This window comes from Cucurbita pepo, chromosome LG10 (assembly GCF_002806865.2).
Source record: "Cucurbita pepo subsp. pepo cultivar mu-cu-16 chromosome LG10, ASM280686v2, whole genome shotgun sequence".
NCBI lineage: Eukaryota > Viridiplantae > Streptophyta > Magnoliopsida > Cucurbitales > Cucurbitaceae > Cucurbita > Cucurbita pepo.
In genome coordinates, this window is record NC_036647.1 from 2763827 (window position 1) to 2783597 (window position 19771).

Genomic DNA, 19771 nt, shown 5'->3' on the forward strand with positions numbered 1-19771 from the left:
TCCCAATTATCTTGTCTTTTTTTTTTTTTTTTTTTTTTTTTTTTCCTTTCCAAAAATACCTATACTCTTTCTAAGGTCAATTTCGTAATTAATTGGTCTGGTAACTTTAAAATGTGTCCTTTCAATTATGTACCTTATGTTATATTCAATATTTTTTTACATCAACACAGTAATTATATATAAATATTTTACCATGCACAAAATATAATTATTTGATAGCCATTAACTTTTAAATTTTAATAAGCATAAATTTATTACACTTTTAAAGTTTCTATTCCTAATTTTAAAAAACGAATTCTTAAAGAAAAGAAAATTGCACATCAAACTCAAACTCTTTTTTTTTTGTGGGACTTTTGAAAGTGTATCTAAAAGTTTTTAAATTTTCAATTTTGTGTGACTTTTTTAATAATAATATTTCTAAATAATGTACCCTATCAGTATTTTTAAGATTACCTTGATTATGTAATAAATACATAAAAGATTTTTAAAAAAGATTATATATATTAAAAGAAATACATATAATTCCCCCTTGGGCCTCTCTCAAGTCACATTAATAATAGCTTGAAATTCAAAAGTGATTCTTTCCTGAAAGTTAAAATTTACAAAGCAATACACATCAACATCTGGATATACAAGCAAGATGAAGAAGGAAGCTGAATAGCACTAAACATCAATGACCCTGTTAATTAGTGAATGAGAAGCAACCAAAGATATTGTTCTTCTCATATAATTTGATTGATTGATTGAAATGAATGGGTTTTCTTTATACCTCGAAAACTAAGTCATGTTAAGGCTCACAGCTTGAAAAAGCCAAGGAGGGTAATCTACCTCTACCATCTTCTTCTCTCCCCTATCACTTCCGTTTTGGAATCCCGAGGGATTTTCAGGTACCCCCAAAACCGCCATTTCCTGCCCTCTAACTTGCTTTCTATCCATACGTCTTCCCTCATGGCTGGACCCTGTCGAAGAAGAAGAGTGGGTGGTTATCCCCGAGTCTGAAGTATTGTAACTCGAAGGGCCTAGAGTTAGTTCCAGTTCATTCTCGTTTATGATCTGCAGAGCTCCGTTATTGGCCTCTGCTTCATCTTCCGCCGGCTGTTCCAAGTCTAGTTTGGTCGTCTGAGTTGTTGATCTACAATAGTTTTTTGCGTCCTGTTCATAGATTTGTCTGAAGCATATCTCATTCCTTTTGTCCCAACTCTTTGGATTCCATCCACTATCCCTGCTTTTCTCGACGGTTTTCATTAATGTCTTTTGGGTTCGATAAAGCCGATGAAGTTCATGTACCTGCATTATATAGTTCCTCCCAACCTTAGAACATTAAACCTCTTTCACTTTTTTCATGAAAGTATAATACATCTCTCTCTACTTTAAAAATAATAAACATGTCCATAAAGGTTTAATAGTTCTTTTAGTATATTCAACGTTTTTTTCAATTAACAAATTTGATATACATGAAATTAAATTTTGTATCTAATAACAACATTTAACTTCCAATGGACGAACCCATTCAATGATGTTAAATATCGATTATGAGATATATGGGTTTTCTATGGGCTAATGAATGTTTTTTTCTTTTTCAACGATGTAGCCCATAGAAGATTATAAGATATACGACAAAAACCCTAAATGGACAATAACTATGAATTCAATCCAATCCATCCATTGCCCTGCCACCACAAATTCTAGATTTTTCTTTTCCCCCACTTTAAAAAGTTGCACCGCACTTTTCTCAGATCGAACCACAAGAAATTCAAAACACCCATATTTATTAACTAACATGAAAAGAAAAAGCGGAAGTACTATCAAAATTATGGATCAAGTTGAATATGTTTTTGTTAAGATGACCAGATTGGAAAAATCAGTGGTCAGAAAGCAGAGATGCATCTTTAACAGTGTTATAATTGCATGGTTGTTTTGGGTTATAAACAAAAAAGAAAAGAAAAAAAAATGCAAACTGAAGATCAAAATTGGAGAAAAACCTGTTGTTTGAATGTTTCTTCATGCTTTAACATGGCCATTCTCATGTACTCCTTTTCATGTGCCTTAGGCAGCTTTTCCATTGGGATTTCAGCCCCCTTTTCCTGTTTACCTGAGGCCGTATTGAATCTTGAGTCTCCAGAACAGTCTGGGAAAAGAAAGTCCATTAACAAAATAAGAAGTGGCTCAGAAACTCAGAATCTGCTTCTGGAATAACTTCTAGTCTGAGAAAATCATTAATTCAATCGACTACAGTTTGATAGATTTTATATTTTCTTTTAAATACTACTGACCAACGCATTATAAATTGGGTATTCAGTAGCAATAATGAGGACAGAACAGCCTAGTACGAATGAATAAAAACTTGTGATAAAGCCTTTACATCGGTCTTTTGTTTGCTATCCTAAATATCCCTTTCGCATTCAGTCATTACGTCGAGCACNATAAAAAAGAAAAAAACAGAATCGTTTCACATTATAAAAATTCGTTTGAAAATCAGACCAAAATCATCTCTATTTACAAATTACAACGTCGAAGATGGATCAAACCTCGAATTAAACACTCAGATCAATCAGGAGAGTAATAAGAAACCAAACGGGAACTTCTTAAATGTAACTAAAACACGAAAAACATTAGGAATTACCTGAAACGATCCGACGTTATCCTAACGAGCACCGATCAACAAATGAAATTGCAGAGTTTGCATGAATGTTTCTTTTTATCAGAATACTGCAAAAGAAGTCAAAAGCTAAGACGATGCAGAGGGAAGAAATGGAGGAAGATGAAGACGAAGAAGAAGAAACTCCATCTCCTCCAACAAAGAGTTCGCAAAATCGTAATCCGTTTGCAGAGAAAACGATGGAACATAGAAAACTCCAGCATTCCCCGAAAATCATGAGTGAATATAAACAAATTGAAGTTAAAGAAAAAGATTCTCTCACATTCGCGCACTAAGGAAGAGGGAACAAGAAGATGAAGAGGAACAGAAGCGTACCCCCAAGTTCTGCGATGTTTGGGGTCAGATTCCAGCCAATCTCCTTCAAGTTTCGTGAAAGATATGCTTCAGAAATAGGCAACACCAGCAGTGCACGAGATTCCAAGTACTTGGTATATATAATTCACATCCACCTCTCTCTCTCTCTCTCTCTCTCTCTCTCTCTCTCTCTCTCTCTCTCTTCCTTGACCTTGTTTTTTTCCTTTTCTTTTTCTTTCTTTCTACGTATTTTATTTGCCTTTTTATACTTTTAGCCTAATTTTGATAACGACTTTATTGGATTTTTCTCTAAGAATATTACATTTCTTTTTTTTATTTATTTAAAAAATGCTCTGATATTATTTTGAAAAGTATTCTAATTTTAAATCAAATTTTAATATACACGATATACATTAAAAAGCGCAACAAAAAAAAAAAACTTAAATTTCAATTAAATAGCTAAATTATATATGGAAATTCGATGGGAGAGAATAAAATAAAATTTAATTCAAAGTTGTGAGATGAAGACGTGGTATTTAATTATTGATGCAAAAATTTAAAACAAAAAAGAATATATAAAAAGGAATTCTTAATAGCATCGCCGTATTAAATTATTTTATAAAGTTACAGAAACAAGAAAGAAAATGATGATGGAAATTATATAGACAAAGGCGATTCACATGCAAATGAGAACTATGTGTCACGGAAACAGTTGTCTGAAACTAATAGAGCAAAATAAATAAATAAATTAATTAATTAATTAAATAAATAAAAATAATAGTTGTCTCAATTATATGTATAAGAATCTTGATTATATCTATGGATTACTATTATAATATATATTTGGGAAAATAAATGTTAGATAATTATTACCATTAAGATAAAGATTGCTTTGCTATGGCCCACAGACAACTTGATAATGGCCGTACAATATAAGTTTTCTATCAATAATGGTCCAAAACAAAATAATGAGACAGAACTGCATTTTCTTGTTCTCTTTTACTTTAAACTTATTGCCTTATTTCGTAATCTAATAACTCCAAAGTCACGCAATTATTGAGGATAAACATGGTTTAAGGTTTAAAACATTTTTATTTCCATAGTTACATTTATTAACTTTGTATTAATTTTTAAAATATTTTATTCTAATCATAATTATAATATTTATGAACTGAACATCGATTTGTACTTATCAGTCACTTTTTTTTTTTATGGGTCAGTCAAAAGTTTGCAGGAATCATTAATAAGCATGTTTAGGTGGAAGGAGGAGCGAAGCATTATTGAAGTAAAGAAATGGAGGGAGAGTTTGTGTTTTTGTGGAAAGGTGAGTAAATTGGTGAAGACCACATTTATAATTATAAGCTTTACTTTAAATTGCAACAAGGAAGTTGCTATAAAGAAGAGGAAATGAATGAATACAATAATGTAATAGAAATAATGTGAAAAAGCAGGTGAATTGGATGATGAATAAGTGTACTACCAAAATTTGAAAGCAGGAAAGTTGGAAATGAGTTGTATTGTTGAATCCAAACCGGCAAAGGAAGTCGAACCAGATCATTATCTGTGGCCGTCCATTTGTCTTTCCCACGTGGGTGCCATTTGCTAAACCCCTCCCTTACCCCTCCTATTTAATTTTACTCGTTCATGGGCTCCACCCCTCGCACGTTTCAATCCTATTTCCACTTTATTTAACTATTAATATTAATAATTAAATTATACAGATATAGTAGTATGTTAATGGATTTAGTGGGTTAACAGTGGAGAGCATCCGGAGATTCTATTTTGGTCCCGCCCGCTGCACATTATAAATTGAGATTCGCTCATCTGTGGTACCAAACCAACGCTTTGCACTGTGTCAAACATGACACCCAGAGAAGAAGAAGTGGACAGGGAATCACGCCTTGCCGGCGTATGGTGGAGCAGCCCGTTGAGGCGGTGGATCCACCCGGACCCCCCTCCCCTTCCTCCCCACTTTTCCCGGTGGGCTAAAAATATAATATTGGAAACTTTTTGTAAAAAGAAAGTCGTTTAATTTCTACAATTTAGTTCAACCTCTTAAACTCTAAAATATTTATGGGTAAATAAATAAGAAAATAATTTAAATAATAAAATTAAGGGCGGAAAGAAAGGGGAATCTTCTTGCTTTGCTACCTTGTCGGTGGATTGTGGAGTCTCGGGTCAACACCCACGCCTTCCGGTCCCATGTATTGGATTATATCATTTATTTAACCTTTACCTTCATTTTTTAATACATTCATTTTATATCTTAGGCCATGTGCTTTATTAAACTCCAATTTTAATAATTATCTTTAAGTTTCCACTAAATTATTTAATTTAATTATGCAGTGGAAGAAAATTTAGCAACTAACCTCAATTACTTGCCTTAATTAACCACTCATTAAAATTTCTTATCTACACTTAAAAGTCCATCTGTTTTTAGTTATGTATACATGTTGGTTGAGATTTAAATTATACAATGCTTGTCACAAGTCTATCGATAGCTAACTTTTAGATAAGAGGAGTAGTGGTTGGATCGAGTATTGACCCTACGCATTTGTATGTATGTTCGTTTATTTATTAAGTGTCAACTTTTACCATTGAGTTGCATTATGAATATCAACTTCCAGTACGGACCCTACCTACTGTTATGCATGTTTATATAATTTTTGTAAAATTAAATAAAAGAAGATTATCTATTTTACTTCTTCCACATTCTTACCTGGACTTAAAATTTCTTATGTTTTTTTTGTAAACAAATTATTGGAAATAATGGNTTTTTTTTTTTTTTTTTTTTTTTTTTTTTTTTTTTTTTTTTTTTTTTTTGGTCGGGGAAAAGTAGATAGACATTTAGGAGCAGGAAGAGGGTAGAATTAAGAGACAAGAGTTGTCATGTCAGTGAGCAGAGTGAGTAACCAAAGGCATAGGCATCATAAGAAATTTATAGCAAAAGGAAAGGAAGGGGGCGATGGTTCAGCGTTTTTGAACTGCAGCCACGCACAGATGTCTTAAACAAGGGCCCCATAGCGGCCGAACCCGAACCCACCCAACGGAGATATTAATGGAGAGTTAGGGTTTAGGCGTGTCCCGGCTGTTGCCTTGCCCTTTACCTTAACTCTGGAGTTAGGTTGGGTTGGTATGGTGGGGGTTGTTATCCATTGCGCCCACCAGCTGTTGGAGAATTTGTTTGCTGACTGGATTCACACAACTATTGTACTTGTGGACCTCCTAACTTCATCTTTTTCTCTCTTCTATTCATTGGATGGATATTTGTAAAGGACAAGACCATTCCAAATCACTACACAATCAGGTGACACGTTGCCTTGCCTTTTAGTTTCCAACTCCATTTTCATTATGAAGCCCATTAAGGCCCAAAATTAAACACTTGGGCTTTATTGTGCGCTAATGGGAATCAAATCGATAGCCCAAGGCCCAATATTAAAAGAAGTCTATTTAAATATATATATATTGCATATTATTTATCTTTCAAGAGTTGACTTTTATGTTTATAAATAGAGCCCTTGTTAACTAACCACCCTACATTTCATATTAATTATAGATTTTTGTCTTTACAATTTACAATCGAGATCACATTAAAAATATATACATTGTAATATTCGTGAATAATTGAAGGAAGCTCTTTGAAATATATATTTTTGTTAGTTTAAATATATTTGTGATGTCCCACACTGGTTGGGGAGGAGAGGAAACATTTTTCCTAACAGATCCATTTTACCGCCTTGAGGGGAAGTCCGGATAGGAAAACCTATAGAGGACAATGTCTGGAATATTGATAACAATTATACATTAATCAGTCAATTAAATTCCTTTTTTTTTTTTNTTTTTTTTTTTTTTTTTTTTAATTCTTAAACAACCAATTTAATGAGGTTCTATTTAATACAATGGCTGCTAAAGGATGAGTCAACCTGTAAGAGAATCCTGAACTACTAGTTGCAAGCTTGGCCATAGCTAGGCGGTTGGCCTTAGTCAAGCCGCCAGCCACGGCGGCGCAATTGATTATAGAAGTCTTTTGTTGACGAAGGTGATTGGATTGGAGCGTATGCATGGCCTACATTCTTACCAACTTCACTGAAGGGCTAACATTTAATTCGTTGTTATTTTATTTTTGTTTTTCTTTTAATTTTAATTACAAAGTCCAATTGTTGGCCTAATTTTCATTAAAAAAAAAAACAAAAAACAAAAATTGGAATTTGTAGCTGGATGTAACAAAAATATTTGGGGTTTTTTAGTACACAAAATATTAAATTTCATTAAATAAAAATGTATAAAAAAGTCAATTTAATGTGCATAAAAGTCAGTTGAATTGATTTAAATGATCATTAAATGTTGACGTGCAAATTAGGAAGTGACTAGAAATGAGACGTGGGAATATTTATCGTATAAATTGTCTTTTATAGGACAAATTTATATTTAACAGTCTGTAATTAGTTTGATCTAAAAATTATTGAATTTCAAAATTAAATAATAATAATAGTAATAATAATGTACTATTTGGGTGATAAAATATTTTTAAAAAATGGCGCTCGTCAAATAATAGAGCATCAATCGCATATGGGTTGGAATTGAAAATAATTTAAGCATTTGAATATTTAATTAATTTAGTCGGGGAGGAGACAAAAGAAGCGCCACTGTAATGTTTGTCTTCTTGTTTAAAAATTAAATAATTAGGGAAACGGATATATCTTAGGATGAAGGGAAGATAATGGTTCAAAAAATGGTTAAGATGTCACATTAATCACCCCAAAAAATTATTCAATCAAGGGACCATATGGGTTCCTATATTTGTTGGTTCTATAATTTTTTTTTTGCAACCATTAATATTTAAAATAATAATAATAATAAATGTAACAAAAATAATTCGAATACAAATAAAAAATGGATGAAATATGATATGTTCTTGTATTTTTTCATATTCAAACGAATAATTATTTTCACGACTGATATTTACTTTCATTTGTCTAAGATATAGAAATTAAAATTTAATACGCTAACCACTTTTGATTCTAACATGCATGGCATATTTTTTTAATGCATGACATATATTTTTTAATGCATGAACAAACACATTTCACCATAAATTATTGAATATCAAAAGTCTCAATGTTCATGCATATCAATTATAGAGAGTTTGAAGATATATCATGAATACAAAACTATCGATATAAATTATAAATAATTCCAACTATATTAGTTGAGGTGACGACAAACCGATATATATTTTCTCGAACACATTGCATCAAATTGAGCTGATAAATGTTTTTAGAACAAGGATTAAAAAGAATACGAGCTACATTCGTAATTTATCTGTTATTTGGGTCGGGTTGGGAAGGAGGGTGGTGTGACGGTCCTCCAATTCAACCTTTTGGAAGGAGGGCACCTACCTAGTCACCAACACTACACAACAAGGCTTAACTTGGATGCTAAGGTTTTGTTATGCCCTTTGTAACTCAACGCTCACTTTACCCCAAAACCGAATCTCTATCTTTCCCTTTCATCCCTTTGAATATTCGTCTCATTACGTGTTCTAATTTTTCTCTTACACTTCCCTTACCAAACGCTTCCAAGATTGCACCCTAACGCTACACTCCATGTCCATAGGCGGCCATATTAATCTTCTTCTTATTTAGTCCGAATTTTGATCCAACTGGCTAATTGGCGGCCCCTCCCTACAGCCCATCCCCTCCTATATATTCCTACTGCTCCCTCATTAATGACGCCCATCCTCTTCCCCTTCAACTTTTATTAGTTTCCTCAAATGGGTCGCTTCAACCTCCTCATTGCACTATCTCTTCTTTCTTTGTTCGTCTTTCCTTCTCCAACCCTCGCCCAACTCCGACAAAACTTCTACGCCAACATCTGCCCCAATGTCGAGAACATTGTCCGCTCCCAAGTTACCAAGAAATTTCAACAGACATTCGTCACTGTTCCCGCCACTCTCCGCCTCTTCTTCCATGATTGCTTTGTTCAGGTCATTCTTGTTCTGTTCAATTCAACCCTGGAGGTTACAGAGTCATGTAATTTTGTNTTTTTTTTTTTTTTTTTTTTTTTTTTTTTTTTGTTGGATTTTTAGGGATGTGATGCCTCTGTGATTATTGCTTCCACTCCATCCAACAAGGCTGAGAAGGATCATCCCGACAACCTCTCGCTTGCTGGAGATGGATTTGACACCGTCATTAAGGCTAAAGCCGCCCTGGATGCCATACCTCAATGTCGAAACAGAGTATCCTGTGCCGATATTCTTGCTTTGGCCACTCGTGACGTCATCGCATTGGTTAGTATAAACTCATACTCGCACATTACTAATGCTGTTTAGAGAAACAATAAATTCAAAATCTCACGGTCTGTCTCCTAATTCCAGTCCGGTGGACCGTCGTACGCGGTGGAGCTGGGAAGGTTAGACGGCCTGGTTTCAAGAGCCTCCGACGTGAACGGGAGACTGCCAGCACCGACCTTTAATCTCAATCAGCTCAATTCTCTGTTTGCTAAGAATGGGCTGACACAAGAGGACATGATCGCTCTCTCAGGTATCAATCACGTACTCCCCACGCTCCAATAAAAGTTCGACACGTGGCTATTGAAGTAATTATTATTTCTCACATGCAACTGAAACTGTTTGTTGGTGGTGTATGATGTGGCAGCGGCTCACACCGTCGGATTCTCACACTGCGGGAAGTTCTCGAACCGAATTTACAGCTTTGCCCCTGGAAAGCCAGTGGACCCTTCCTTAAACAGAACATATGCAAACCAGCTACAACAGATGTGCCCGAAGAGTGTGGACCCCAGAGTGGCGATTAACATGGACCCAATCACGCCCAGAGCATTTGACAACATATACTTCAAAAATCTGCAGCAGGGAATGGGCCTATTCACCTCGGACCAGGTTTTGTTCACCGACTCCAGGTCCAGGCCCACCGTGAATTCCTGGGCCAGCAACTCCCAGGCCTTTAATAAAGCCTTTGTTGCAGCCATGACCAAGTTGGGCCGGGTCGGCGTAAAGACCGGTAGAAACGGTAACATCCGGCGTGATTGCGGAGCCTTCAATTAATCCATCTCTACTTCTATTCTAGTTTGCGTGTGTATAGAGAGCACGACTCGACGATTCGATTGGGTCGGCATTCCGTTGAAGGGAACCAGTTTTAATAAAAAAATTAAATTTTAATTCCTCCACCTTATTTATTATAATTTCAANCAAAATAAAATAAACATCACATGAAAAAGAAAAATAAAGTTTGTATTAAAAAATTATGAGATTATACAATTTATCTGTACTAAGAATGGATAGTTTTGTTAAAAAAATTTGGTTGGTTTGTTGGAATTTGTATTTAATGGTTTATAGAGTTTAAAATAAAGTATATAATTGTACATCCAATAGAATATTGACACATTCCACGTTTTGAATGAATATAAAATATAAAATGTAATGTTTGAATACAAACAAATAAAAGATATATTTGAATTATTGAATAGAGTCCAACATTAAGGTCAGCGCCACAGTTCTTGACTTTTCGGCGTATAGAAAGAATGGGCCTGGTTCTGTAAAATGTGGCCCAGATGGATCCAAACCCCGAAAGAGAAAACTGAATGAAAATTGTAACATACAAAGTTTGTTTGTTATATATATATATATATATATATATATATATATATATATATATATGATTTGGATTTGCATGAAAAATGGATGTAATGCGGAAGTTCATAGAAGACGGTCGCATGTGATAAATAATCCAAGTTTTTCTTAGTTGTTACACAGTGCAAAATGCCGGAAAGCAAACAGCAAAAAATGAAGAAAAAAAAGGGTGAGTCCATAATCTGTACTGCCAAATGTCGGAGGAAAGAGTGTCAAATCTTTATTGCAATATGACACCAAACCCTCTGCCTCCTCTGCTTCATCACAACCATGGTCTCCCTTTTTTCCTGGATCTACAAACCCTAAACCCTAAATCCTAATCCTAATCTTAATCTTAAAGCACTCAACAAATGGATGATCGGAGTAGTCTAGTCTATCTGTTTCAACGAATTAATTTGGTTAGCAAGGTACCCAAGCGGTGGCGAATACGACGTCGTGCCCTTTCCATGTCAGCACCAGGTGGTCGTCTTCCTTCTTCAACCCCCATCCCGCCGCATGCTCGTCCAGCATCGTCTTCACCTCCGAAACCGCCTCGTCCCCGAACGGAGCCCCACGGAATTTGGCGTTGCGCATCCGTTGAATCCACCGCCCCTTGGGCTCCAATCTTTCAACTCGCTGGATGCCTTCGTGAGCGATTACATTCTCGATCTTCCAACAAATGTCGGCCTCGTACCATTCCCTCTGCTTGCTGCTCCTCGGAAGAAACGAATCCATGGAGTCGTAAGGAATCCACAGGTAATTGAATGCGGATCTCAATCGGCTAACTAATTCGGTGGACGTGAAATCCGCATCTTCCTCTACTAGAATCACAATCGTTGGATCTAAGCTACGGATGGTTTTGAGAAACATGGATCGGACTGAAGACGACATGTCGAAACTGGGAGAGGGGTTTGGGTTTGGGTTTAGTGTTTCTTCGGGGATGTAATGGAGAAGCATGTGGCAATTAAAAACCAGCGCTCCGTTATTTTCGGGTCCGTAAATTAAATGTTGCACTCGGATTTGTTCGATTAAATTGGCAAAACCGTCTGTATGGCAAGAGGGGACCACTCTGAATTCCATACTCACGTTTCTAGACCTAGCGAAGTTCACCAATTTCGCACCTAATTCGTCGTACGACAGCTCCAGCATCGGCGGCGCGTCTTTAACGGCAGCAGCAGCGACGGTTGTGAGTTTGAGTAGAGGGGGGACCTCGAAACGAGTAGCAATGGCGTCTATAAGAGTGGGGATTTGCATGCAATGCATCAGGCTGAAATCAACGACGTGGACGGCGGAGTAACCGTCGATGGCGTCGAGAATGGCGGCATTGGCAGCGGTGAAGCCAAAGCGGTGCCAGGGGGTTAAGTCGACAAAGGCGGCGAGGTCCATGAGGGAGAAGGTGTGTGTGGTGAGAGAGGAGGAGAAGGCAGAAGTGGTGATGGAGGCGAGAATCTTGCAGTTGCCAGTGTTGGCAGCGCGTGTGACAAGAGCGCGTAAGAAGGCGGAAGTGAGGCGTTGGTTGGAGTCGCCATCGGGAGGGGCAATGTTGTTAAGAACCCAAAGGATTTGTTGGGCGAGAGTGGCGTCGTTGGATTCGATGGCGTTGGCGCAGTGGACCAACAACTGTTCCATGCAATTGGCGTCACCGAAGCAAGTCCCCAAAGCCTTGGAAGAACAAGGGAACAACAATCCAGGCCATGGGCGCCTCCGAAGCTGGTGCCCCGACGTGGTCGTAATTTGGGTTTTATTACTCATAGAGATGTCCGGAAATGAGTTAAGAATGGTGTGGTGGAAGCGTGGGGTATGTGCCTGGATTGCATCATGGAGAGAAGAAAGAAAAGGAAGATATAGCCAAAAAGGAAAGGAAAAAGGGGGGAATTCAGAGACAGAGAGAAGGGAAAAAGACACGACCAGAGGAGGAGGAGGAGGAGGAGGGGGGGAGGAAGAGGAGGAGGAGGAGGAGGAGGAGGAGGAGGGGACCTCGGGGGAAGGGAAATTAACCGAAAGCAAAGAGGAAGGAATACAAAATTAGCATAACCCAACACAACACTCAAACTTGGAAGTCAAAAAGAAGAGAAGGAAGGACAAAAAGGGGGTGTGGTCTGAAATTCTAATCTTGTAGCTCATCATCATATCATATCTCCTTTTCGAAAACTGGGGAAAATGAAAGGCAGCAGAGAGCGTAGCAGCCAGCCAGCCAGCCAGCCAGCCGGCCAGGGAGTTTGTCCTTAACCACGACTTGGGATTTTGTCATTTATTGCGCACAACATGCTCTGCTTTCTTCCTTTCCTACACAACTCACTCACGGGCCATGCCATGCCATGCCATGCCATGCCATGCCATGCCATGCCATGCCATCATAATAATAACTCAATTCACATCATCACCAAATCATTTTTATCCACTTTCTGTTTCTATGTCATCAATTCATTCATGTTATGTTGTTTATGTATGTAAATTCCATTTGAAGGGAAGGGAGTAGTGGAAACTGATTGCACCCTTCTCAAGGCGGTACATGCTTTTTCATGTTATACCTCTTTCAATCTGCTTCCTTTTTTCTGTGTGTGTGTCTATAAAGCTGGTGGGTGGGTGGGTACGTTTTGAAGATCTTATCCCAGGGACCATTTTTGGATATTCAGAGGAAATTTTTGAACGTGACATGTAGTTAAAAGGAATAAATATTGGCAGCATCTAGCAGGTGAATAAATACTCCATAAAACTCTTCAATGGAGGAAGAACACTGCAAAGCAAAGCAAAGCAAAGCATGCAAGACGGAGAGCAAACACAGGATTATATTCTTACGGAGATTGGTGAAGCTTTTTTATAAAAAGAAATTGAATTTCAGTTTTGGAGAATTTTGAGGAGGATTCCCCAAATGACTACAGGACATACGTGTTCGAGCAAAACCCCCCACTGCAAAATTCCAATTTTTTATTATTTTTATTATTTTTTATTTATTTTTTTAAGGGAAGAAAAACTGGGGATTTCTGAGAAAAAGGGAATTCTGAAACATGCATTTCATTTGTTCTCTCCTCTATCAAAACGACAACGCCAAAAACAAACACGTAAGCACCAAAGTAAGCACCCACGCCATGTGCTTTATTATTCTAAACTAATAATTTTTATTTATTAATATATAAACTGTTATCTTTTAAGCACAGCCAACAAGACGTTATTATCTTTCTTTATTCCTCTCTTATCTTTTAACAAAAGCCAAAACACATGCCGACGCTTCTTTGTTTTGTTCGTTCCTCTGTAAATAATCAATACAACCATTAAAAGATAAAAATTATTTATCCACTACTAAGAATTAAGTTTGCAAAATTAAACCGTTTGGTTAAACATTCCATTTAATATTAGGATTCTACCATATTTACTATGTTTTTATATGGTAGGTTTGAATGTTTGACATATATATATATAATTTGGAGAGCACCCATTTGAATTATTTGGTGAAATATTGATAGAAAAGTGTGTTGATAATTGAGAAGGAAGTGAAGTAAATTTAAAATAAAAGATGAAGACCTAATCCGATGTCCATATGTGTGAGTTGGAATACAAAAATAATAGGTTTAACCATCATGGGTCAATTTCTCTTAATTAATATGAAAATTTGTGACACAAAGAAGTTGACATCTTTCAAGGCATTCCCCATTTCGCGCAGCCTTAAAAATAATAATAATAATAATAATAATAATAATTTTTTCATTATCTTGTTGGCTTTCTTGTCTTCTTCTTGTCGACTTTGAATCATCGCCACAATTAGAATAAAATCAAGAGATTGTTACTTTTTGTCTGCTTCTGTCAACCAATTCCTTTGGAATTAGTAATATAGATGGGACGGACGGAGGAAGTTATATGTATATATATAATGTATATATAGAAAATTGTTAGTGTGGGACCCACGTAGACAAATTTGGGCCTCCACGCACTTCAAAACAAAAAAAGATGGTCCATTTAGGCCCAATTGGTGGCCCACGGTTGGACCCAAGAGGCACCGGTCAGTTACCCCTTTCACTACAAAGAGCGGGAGGTTATCGCTGAGGCCAGCCTGGCGCGTTCCCCTACGCTTTAGGGACCATATAAGATGGGCCTTCACCCAACCCATACGGCCCAACTCTTTACTTGAAATGGACTGGTCCAGTTACTAGCCACATAGACCCGAACCAACCAATTAGGGCTCACGTTCCATCTCCCATTTTGCCCTCACTCGAGTTACAAGCTTACGCAACCAAGCTCAGCGATGGTCACGTGGTATAAGAAAGGATTAATAGTGCAAATCAAGCGTAAAAATTAGCAATGTGGGACTCCGTAACAAAGTACGTATTGAGAATTTTTAAAAGATGAAGGGTCAAATCCAGAATTATTCAAAAGATTAAGGACTAGTGGGAATATTTTAATCTGATCGAGTTAATTGCTTTTACTTTGCTCACGATAAAGGTCTCTGTCATTTGATTCTTCTAGATTTTACTATAGTTTTCTTTTTCCAAAAGATTTGTTTTTTTTTTTTTAATGTAAAAATCAACATTTCAGTACTTATTTGTAATCTTTATTGGCTCCTTTTTCTTNAAAAAAAAAAAAAAAAAAAAAAAAGAATAGGAATATATATATATATATATATATATATGAGATGAGGTGGTGCAGGTGGGAACGTGGAAACAGGATGGACCGAATTAGACCGAATTAGACCGAATTGTTGACATGTTAACCACAAGGGAATAAACAAAACAAAACAAAAAAAGAAAGAAATAGAAATAGAAATAGAATAATATGCGTATGAATAAATAAATAACAAGAGGGAATGAATGAATTTGGCTTTAAAATGGCATGAAAGGGCAGATGTCTATTGCAGAAGCCGCAAAGAAAGAAACACCCCCTGGCGTGAAGGCCACAATCATCCATTTGCCGCCCGCCCCTTCAACTCCAGCAAGAGTGAACTCAACCTTCTCTTCTTTCACTCATTTTATCAAACACCTTGTGGGCCTCCTCTTTCTTTTCTCCTTTTCCCTTCTTCCCCTCTCCACATCTCAATTCCATTAAGAACCCAAAAAAGAATCCCAAACCCAAGTTCGTTGTGAATATCTGTCCCCTGTCCTTCTTCTTCATTGCCATCCACTTGGGCGTATGTAAGGAGTGGCCCAATTTCAATTTCACTGCCTCCCAATTATCCGTAAAACCTAATATTATCATCTCACACTCATGCCTTATCTTATAATTATATATCATTTATTATATTATATGTCACACATACCAATACAAGCATAGCTCAATATTAGTATAATTAAAATAAGATAAAAATGTGTGAAACAGAAAGAAGATTCTATACCTTATTTTAAATCTTCTCTATCTTCTTACCTAAGATTTTGAATATATAAATATGGTCTGCAATTTGCATGGAAGATGATGCCATTGAATTCCACGTAATCCAAATTCCATTCCATCTTCAATAAAAGAAAATAAATGACAAATCTAATCTTTAATTATGTAACCATAAGATTGATTACTTCATTAATTAATTTGAAATGAATGATGTTTAAGAAGCAATTTTGTTTAAAAAATATAAATATTACAAAGAAAAGAGAGAAATTGAAGATAAGGATAAAGTTAGAATTAGAAGGAAATAAATAAATTATTATTCCAGCCATCTCATTCCTTTTAAGAAAGGATTGCTGTTTTGGCATCCAGGTGTCGTAATGGAATTAAGTATTAAAGTAATGGAAATGCTGAGTCAGAATTTCGACCTAAGAAGAAGGGGTCTGGTCGTCAATTAAATTGGCTGATTATTTTGAACAAATTTAAATAAATAAAAAAATAAAAATGTGGGGCTGGAGTTGGAGATGGACATGGACATGGCTGCGTCGCTGCACCAGGAAGCTTGGAGTTGTTTGTCGTCATTGTCCAAATTCAGTGGGAGAGGCTAAAGCCACCGTCACAGACCAATCACCGCACAGGCTCGCAACTCAAAATATCTTTTTCAATTAATAATAATAATAAATAACAATAATTAAACACCACAGCCGGTGGTGATATCCGCGTCACATCTTTCCCACTTCCGAATAATTTTGCTGGCCACCCATTTCTTTTTCTTCCCATCTCTTCTCTTATTCTTTTTTTTTTTTTTTTTTTTTTTTTTTTCTCTCCTCATATATGGATGCTTCTGGTCCCTTTTATTTAATTATTTGGATTCAATGCAAATTTGTAAGCATCCTTTAACATATCCTTTCCTTTGGTTTTTAATAGTCAAATAAAAGTAGGAATTTGATGCCAACGCCAATGCTTATTGATTTGATTGTTTATCTTAATAGTTATGGGGAGGGTGGGGAGTGGATGGTGAGGTGGCGAGGGGTCCACAGTGCATGAGGAAAGGAAAGAATGTCTGGCGGGGCCCAGTGCAAAAAATAAAAATGCGGCGACTCCCCACTAGCTTGACTTTAGCTAACCTCACGCCCCACTAGCTTGCCCTTCACTCGCTCGCTCGCTCGCACCATTCATTCCCTTACGTCTCTTTGCGTTCTCCAAAAGCCGCTTCTTTCTCTCTCCTCATCATTCCTTCTTTCCTGCCAAAGCTTTTGGAGCTCCTCCTCTCTCCTACCAACCACTGTGGATAACCCTCCATTTTTTCCTCTCCATTTACCATTTTAATATTATTATTATTATTTTTCCATTTCCCCCACGCGCCTGCTCCTATGACGTCAAATATCATTATAACCCATGAACTTCTAGTAACGACGGGTTTTCTTTGGAGTAATAATCTAATATCCTCAGATGTAGTACGACTTGTCGTTCAGTTGGGGTGCTGCACCAACTGAATTATATGAATTAAGTACATCATCATTTGTTGTGATTTCGAGGGAGAGGGAGAAGGGATCACAAGCAATATGTTTTAAATTCCAAAATGGATTTAATTTTATTTAATTTTTTATTCAGTCACGCAGTCGCCACACCTAAATTACAAAAAAACCAAAAAAGAAAGAGAGAAAACGGGACCACCACCGACAGACGCTCATTTCTCACTTCTCTGTCTCGACAGAGGAGTGAAATCCTGTACCGGTGGGATGGATGTTACAATTACGATCAACAAAACTCGCCGGAATCTTCACTTTCACGGCTGAACCTCCCTTACTTCCCTTCTGGGTTTCTTTCTTAAGTAAAACCCACAAAAATTTTCGCCTAATATGGCCTGTCTTTGCGGCTGTGAACCTCTGATTCACAGCACCACACAAAGCCAAACGTGTGTTACAAAAATTTTGTTCTTAGACGAACAAATTGAGAAGCTTCCGTTGGGTGGTTCCTTCTTCTGGATAGTAGTGATGGTGATCCCCCAGGCCACTCTCGAAGCACGTAGTGGTCTCGGATTCCTCGGAATTCATCGACGGTGTAGCGGCGCGCGGGGTTGATTTGGATACAAAAGTAGGCGTCAACCGGAGATTTAGGTCGTTCAGTTGGTTTTTGGTGGATGATTCCTCGGATCGCTTGCGTTTCGGAGAGAGCCTGGATCGGGAGTTGGAGAATCGTGAATTGGGATAAGAATCTCGTAGCTTCCACATGTCGGTACAGGCGACTTCAGCCTCGGAAGTTTCGTCGGAGGACAGATTGGGAGAACCAGCGGCGAGGAAATCGTTGATCGGCCGCAACGTGCCGCCTCGTAAGACGGTGTCAACGGCGGCTTGACAAACATGCCAGTTGCCAGTCCATAGAAGGCCAACGGCGCCGTTGACGGGATTAACAGTGCGTCCACAGGCTTCGAACAACAAAGACTGAAACAAAGCTGAAAAAGAAAGGGAATAGAAAACATCAGAAAAATGAAAATAGAAAAGATAGAAAATGAGAAGAAAAACAGGGGAAGAAAAGGGAACATACAAGGTCGCTGAGATTCGGGGACAGCGGAGATGAAGGACATAAGGCCGGCGCGGCCGAAGAACTTGGCGACGAAGACAGTGGCGTGGCCTTGGGCCTCGGAGGTCTCAATCCACTGCAAGCAAGGGCGAAGAATACAGGACTCGCTGCAGCCCTTTCGAAGAACGCGGCAACCGTTGCAACTCATGCTTGGTACGACGACGGTAAAATGGAGGAAATGGAGAGTGGCATGGAAATCGGGGATGAGAAAGGTGGGTGCGAGCAATCGGGGGAAGTCGGAAAGAGGGGTATATATAAGCGGGAAAGGGGGCCGTGGGGAGGATAACTAACTATGGTTAAGGTTGGGTTAGTTTGAGGGTGAGGTGAAGATGCACGCGACCGGAGAGCGCGTGGTCATACTAAAACACTTTTCATTCTTTTGGGATGAGATTCCAAAGACTTGGGTGCTAGCGGCTCCGTGTCTCCGCGGATGGCCTCTCCTCCACCGTTGGATTTCCTTTTTTCTTTTTCTCCCTTTTGTCTTTTTGTGGATATTGCCTTGCTTCCTTTGCTCATGCCCCTGCTCCTCTCTCATGCTTGCGTGGACAAACAATAAAATATCTTTTATTTGTTTTTTTTTTATATTAATTTTCTTATATATTTAAAAGATATGCAATTGATATGCTCTCTCCAAGCCTCCATATTATGCCTTTACTATTTGATATGTTATTTAATTTTAAAATAATTTAGTTCCTTAATTTCAGGAAAGTTAAAACTCAATATGAAATATCTTTCAAGCTATAAAAACTAAATTTATAAGAACCATTCTCAAGCTATAAAAACTAAAATTAAAACATTAAAAAATGAGTCTCTAAACTCGTATTTAATAGTCATGAATTTTTAATACTCTAAAAGAAGAAAAATTATTAAACAAAGATAACCAGAATATGAATGACTACCTCTTAATAACCATTGAACTTGGATTAAAAAAAATGTACGATCTCCTCAAATAATTTATTCCTTCTTCAATACGACTCTACGAAAAGGAGTTCGGACAAGTGGGCACATACTCGAAAAGAACATCACTCATTTTTTCCTCCTACCTAAGTTGTTGAAGAAAAAAGGAAAAAGGAAAAAGGATAAGATAAAAGGAGTTTAAAAGAAAGATTCCAACTAATAAAGACTCTAACTTTTAATTGTGGGTGACAACTCTAGTGGACTAAGAGTCCTATTTATATAGGTTACAGGTTCCAGAAGTCAAGAGTAATATTCTAATTTTTTCTAGAATAAAGTAATTTTAAATTTACCTGTGTAAATAATCAACTGAAATCTACTAAATCCTCATAAACAAATTCAAA

The 19771-nt window shown here is 37.1% G+C and overlaps 4 protein-coding genes across 5 annotated transcripts; 1 reads left to right on the forward strand and 3 right to left on the reverse strand.

Annotated features, from left to right (window-relative positions):
• Nucleotides 1-513: 513 nt before the first annotated feature.
• LOC111803264 lies at nucleotides 514-3105 on the reverse strand. 2 transcript variants are annotated; one of them, XM_023687593.1, is made up of 4 exons: nucleotides 2975-3105; nucleotides 2624-2709; nucleotides 1983-2128; nucleotides 514-1287 (listed from the first exon to the last, which is right to left on the reverse strand). In XM_023687593.1, the coding sequence occupies exons 3-4, from the start codon at nucleotides 2061-2063 to the stop codon at nucleotides 778-780; spliced, it is 591 nt and encodes a 196-aa protein (XP_023543361.1). In that variant the 5' UTR covers nucleotides 2064-2128; nucleotides 2624-2709; nucleotides 2975-3105; the 3' UTR covers nucleotides 514-777. The 2 variants fall into 2 exon arrangements, with proteins under 2 accessions (XP_023543361.1, XP_023543362.1); XM_023687594.1 differs by having other exon boundaries at nucleotides 2922-3105.
• A 5504-nt stretch (nucleotides 3106-8609) lies between these two features.
• Nucleotides 8610-10138, forward strand: LOC111803125 (peroxidase 73-like). The gene is made up of 4 exons (XM_023687408.1): nucleotides 8610-8939; nucleotides 9042-9242; nucleotides 9330-9495; nucleotides 9610-10138. Exons 1-4 carry the CDS (start codon nucleotides 8727-8729, stop codon nucleotides 10014-10016), a joined length of 987 nt encoding a protein of 328 aa, XP_023543176.1. The 5' UTR covers nucleotides 8610-8726; the 3' UTR covers nucleotides 10017-10138.
• Nucleotides 10139-10666: 528 nt separating this feature from the next.
• Nucleotides 10667-12512, reverse strand: LOC111803698 (scarecrow-like protein 32; the record flags this gene model as incomplete). Its single annotated transcript, XM_023688223.1, has 1 exon — nucleotides 10667-12512. A coding segment is annotated over one exon (1512 nt), but the record flags the coding sequence as incomplete, so codon positions are not given.
• A 4980-nt stretch (nucleotides 12513-17492) lies between these two features.
• Nucleotides 17493-18722, reverse strand: LOC111803548 (LOB domain-containing protein 37-like). The gene is made up of 2 exons (XM_023688007.1): nucleotides 18438-18722; nucleotides 17493-18345 (listed from the first exon to the last, which is right to left on the reverse strand). Exons 1-2 carry the CDS (start codon nucleotides 18619-18621, stop codon nucleotides 17831-17833), a joined length of 699 nt encoding a protein of 232 aa, XP_023543775.1. The 5' UTR covers nucleotides 18622-18722; the 3' UTR covers nucleotides 17493-17830.
• Nucleotides 18723-19771: the final 1049 nt, after the last annotated feature.

Excerpts from the sequence above, each read along its gene's own strand:
- LOC111803264 (XM_023687593.1), bottom strand. The coding sequence starts at position 2,063 with ATGGAAAAGCTGCCTAAGGCACATGAAAAGGAGTACATGAGAATGGCC. Across the intron at positions 1,288-1,982 it reads AAGAAACATTCAAACAACAG|GTACATGAACTTCATCGGCT; the intron begins GTTTTTCTCCAA and ends TATATAATGCAG.
- LOC111803125 (XM_023687408.1), top strand. The coding sequence starts at position 8,727 with ATGGGTCGCTTCAACCTCCTCATTGCACTATCTCTTCTTTCTTTGTTC. Across the intron at positions 8,940-9,041 it reads TCCATGATTGCTTTGTTCAG|GGATGTGATGCCTCTGTGAT; the intron begins GTCATTCTTGTT and ends TTGGATTTTTAG. Across the intron at positions 9,496-9,609 it reads GGACATGATCGCTCTCTCAG|CGGCTCACACCGTCGGATTC; the intron begins GTATCAATCACG and ends ATGATGTGGCAG.
- LOC111803548 (XM_023688007.1), bottom strand. The coding sequence starts at position 18,621 with ATGAGTTGCAACGGTTGCCGCGTTCTTCGAAAGGGCTGCAGCGAGTCC. Across the intron at positions 18,346-18,437 it reads CCCCGAATCTCAGCGACCTT|CTTTGTTTCAGTCTTTGTTG; the intron begins GTATGTTCCCTT and ends TTTCTTTTTCAG.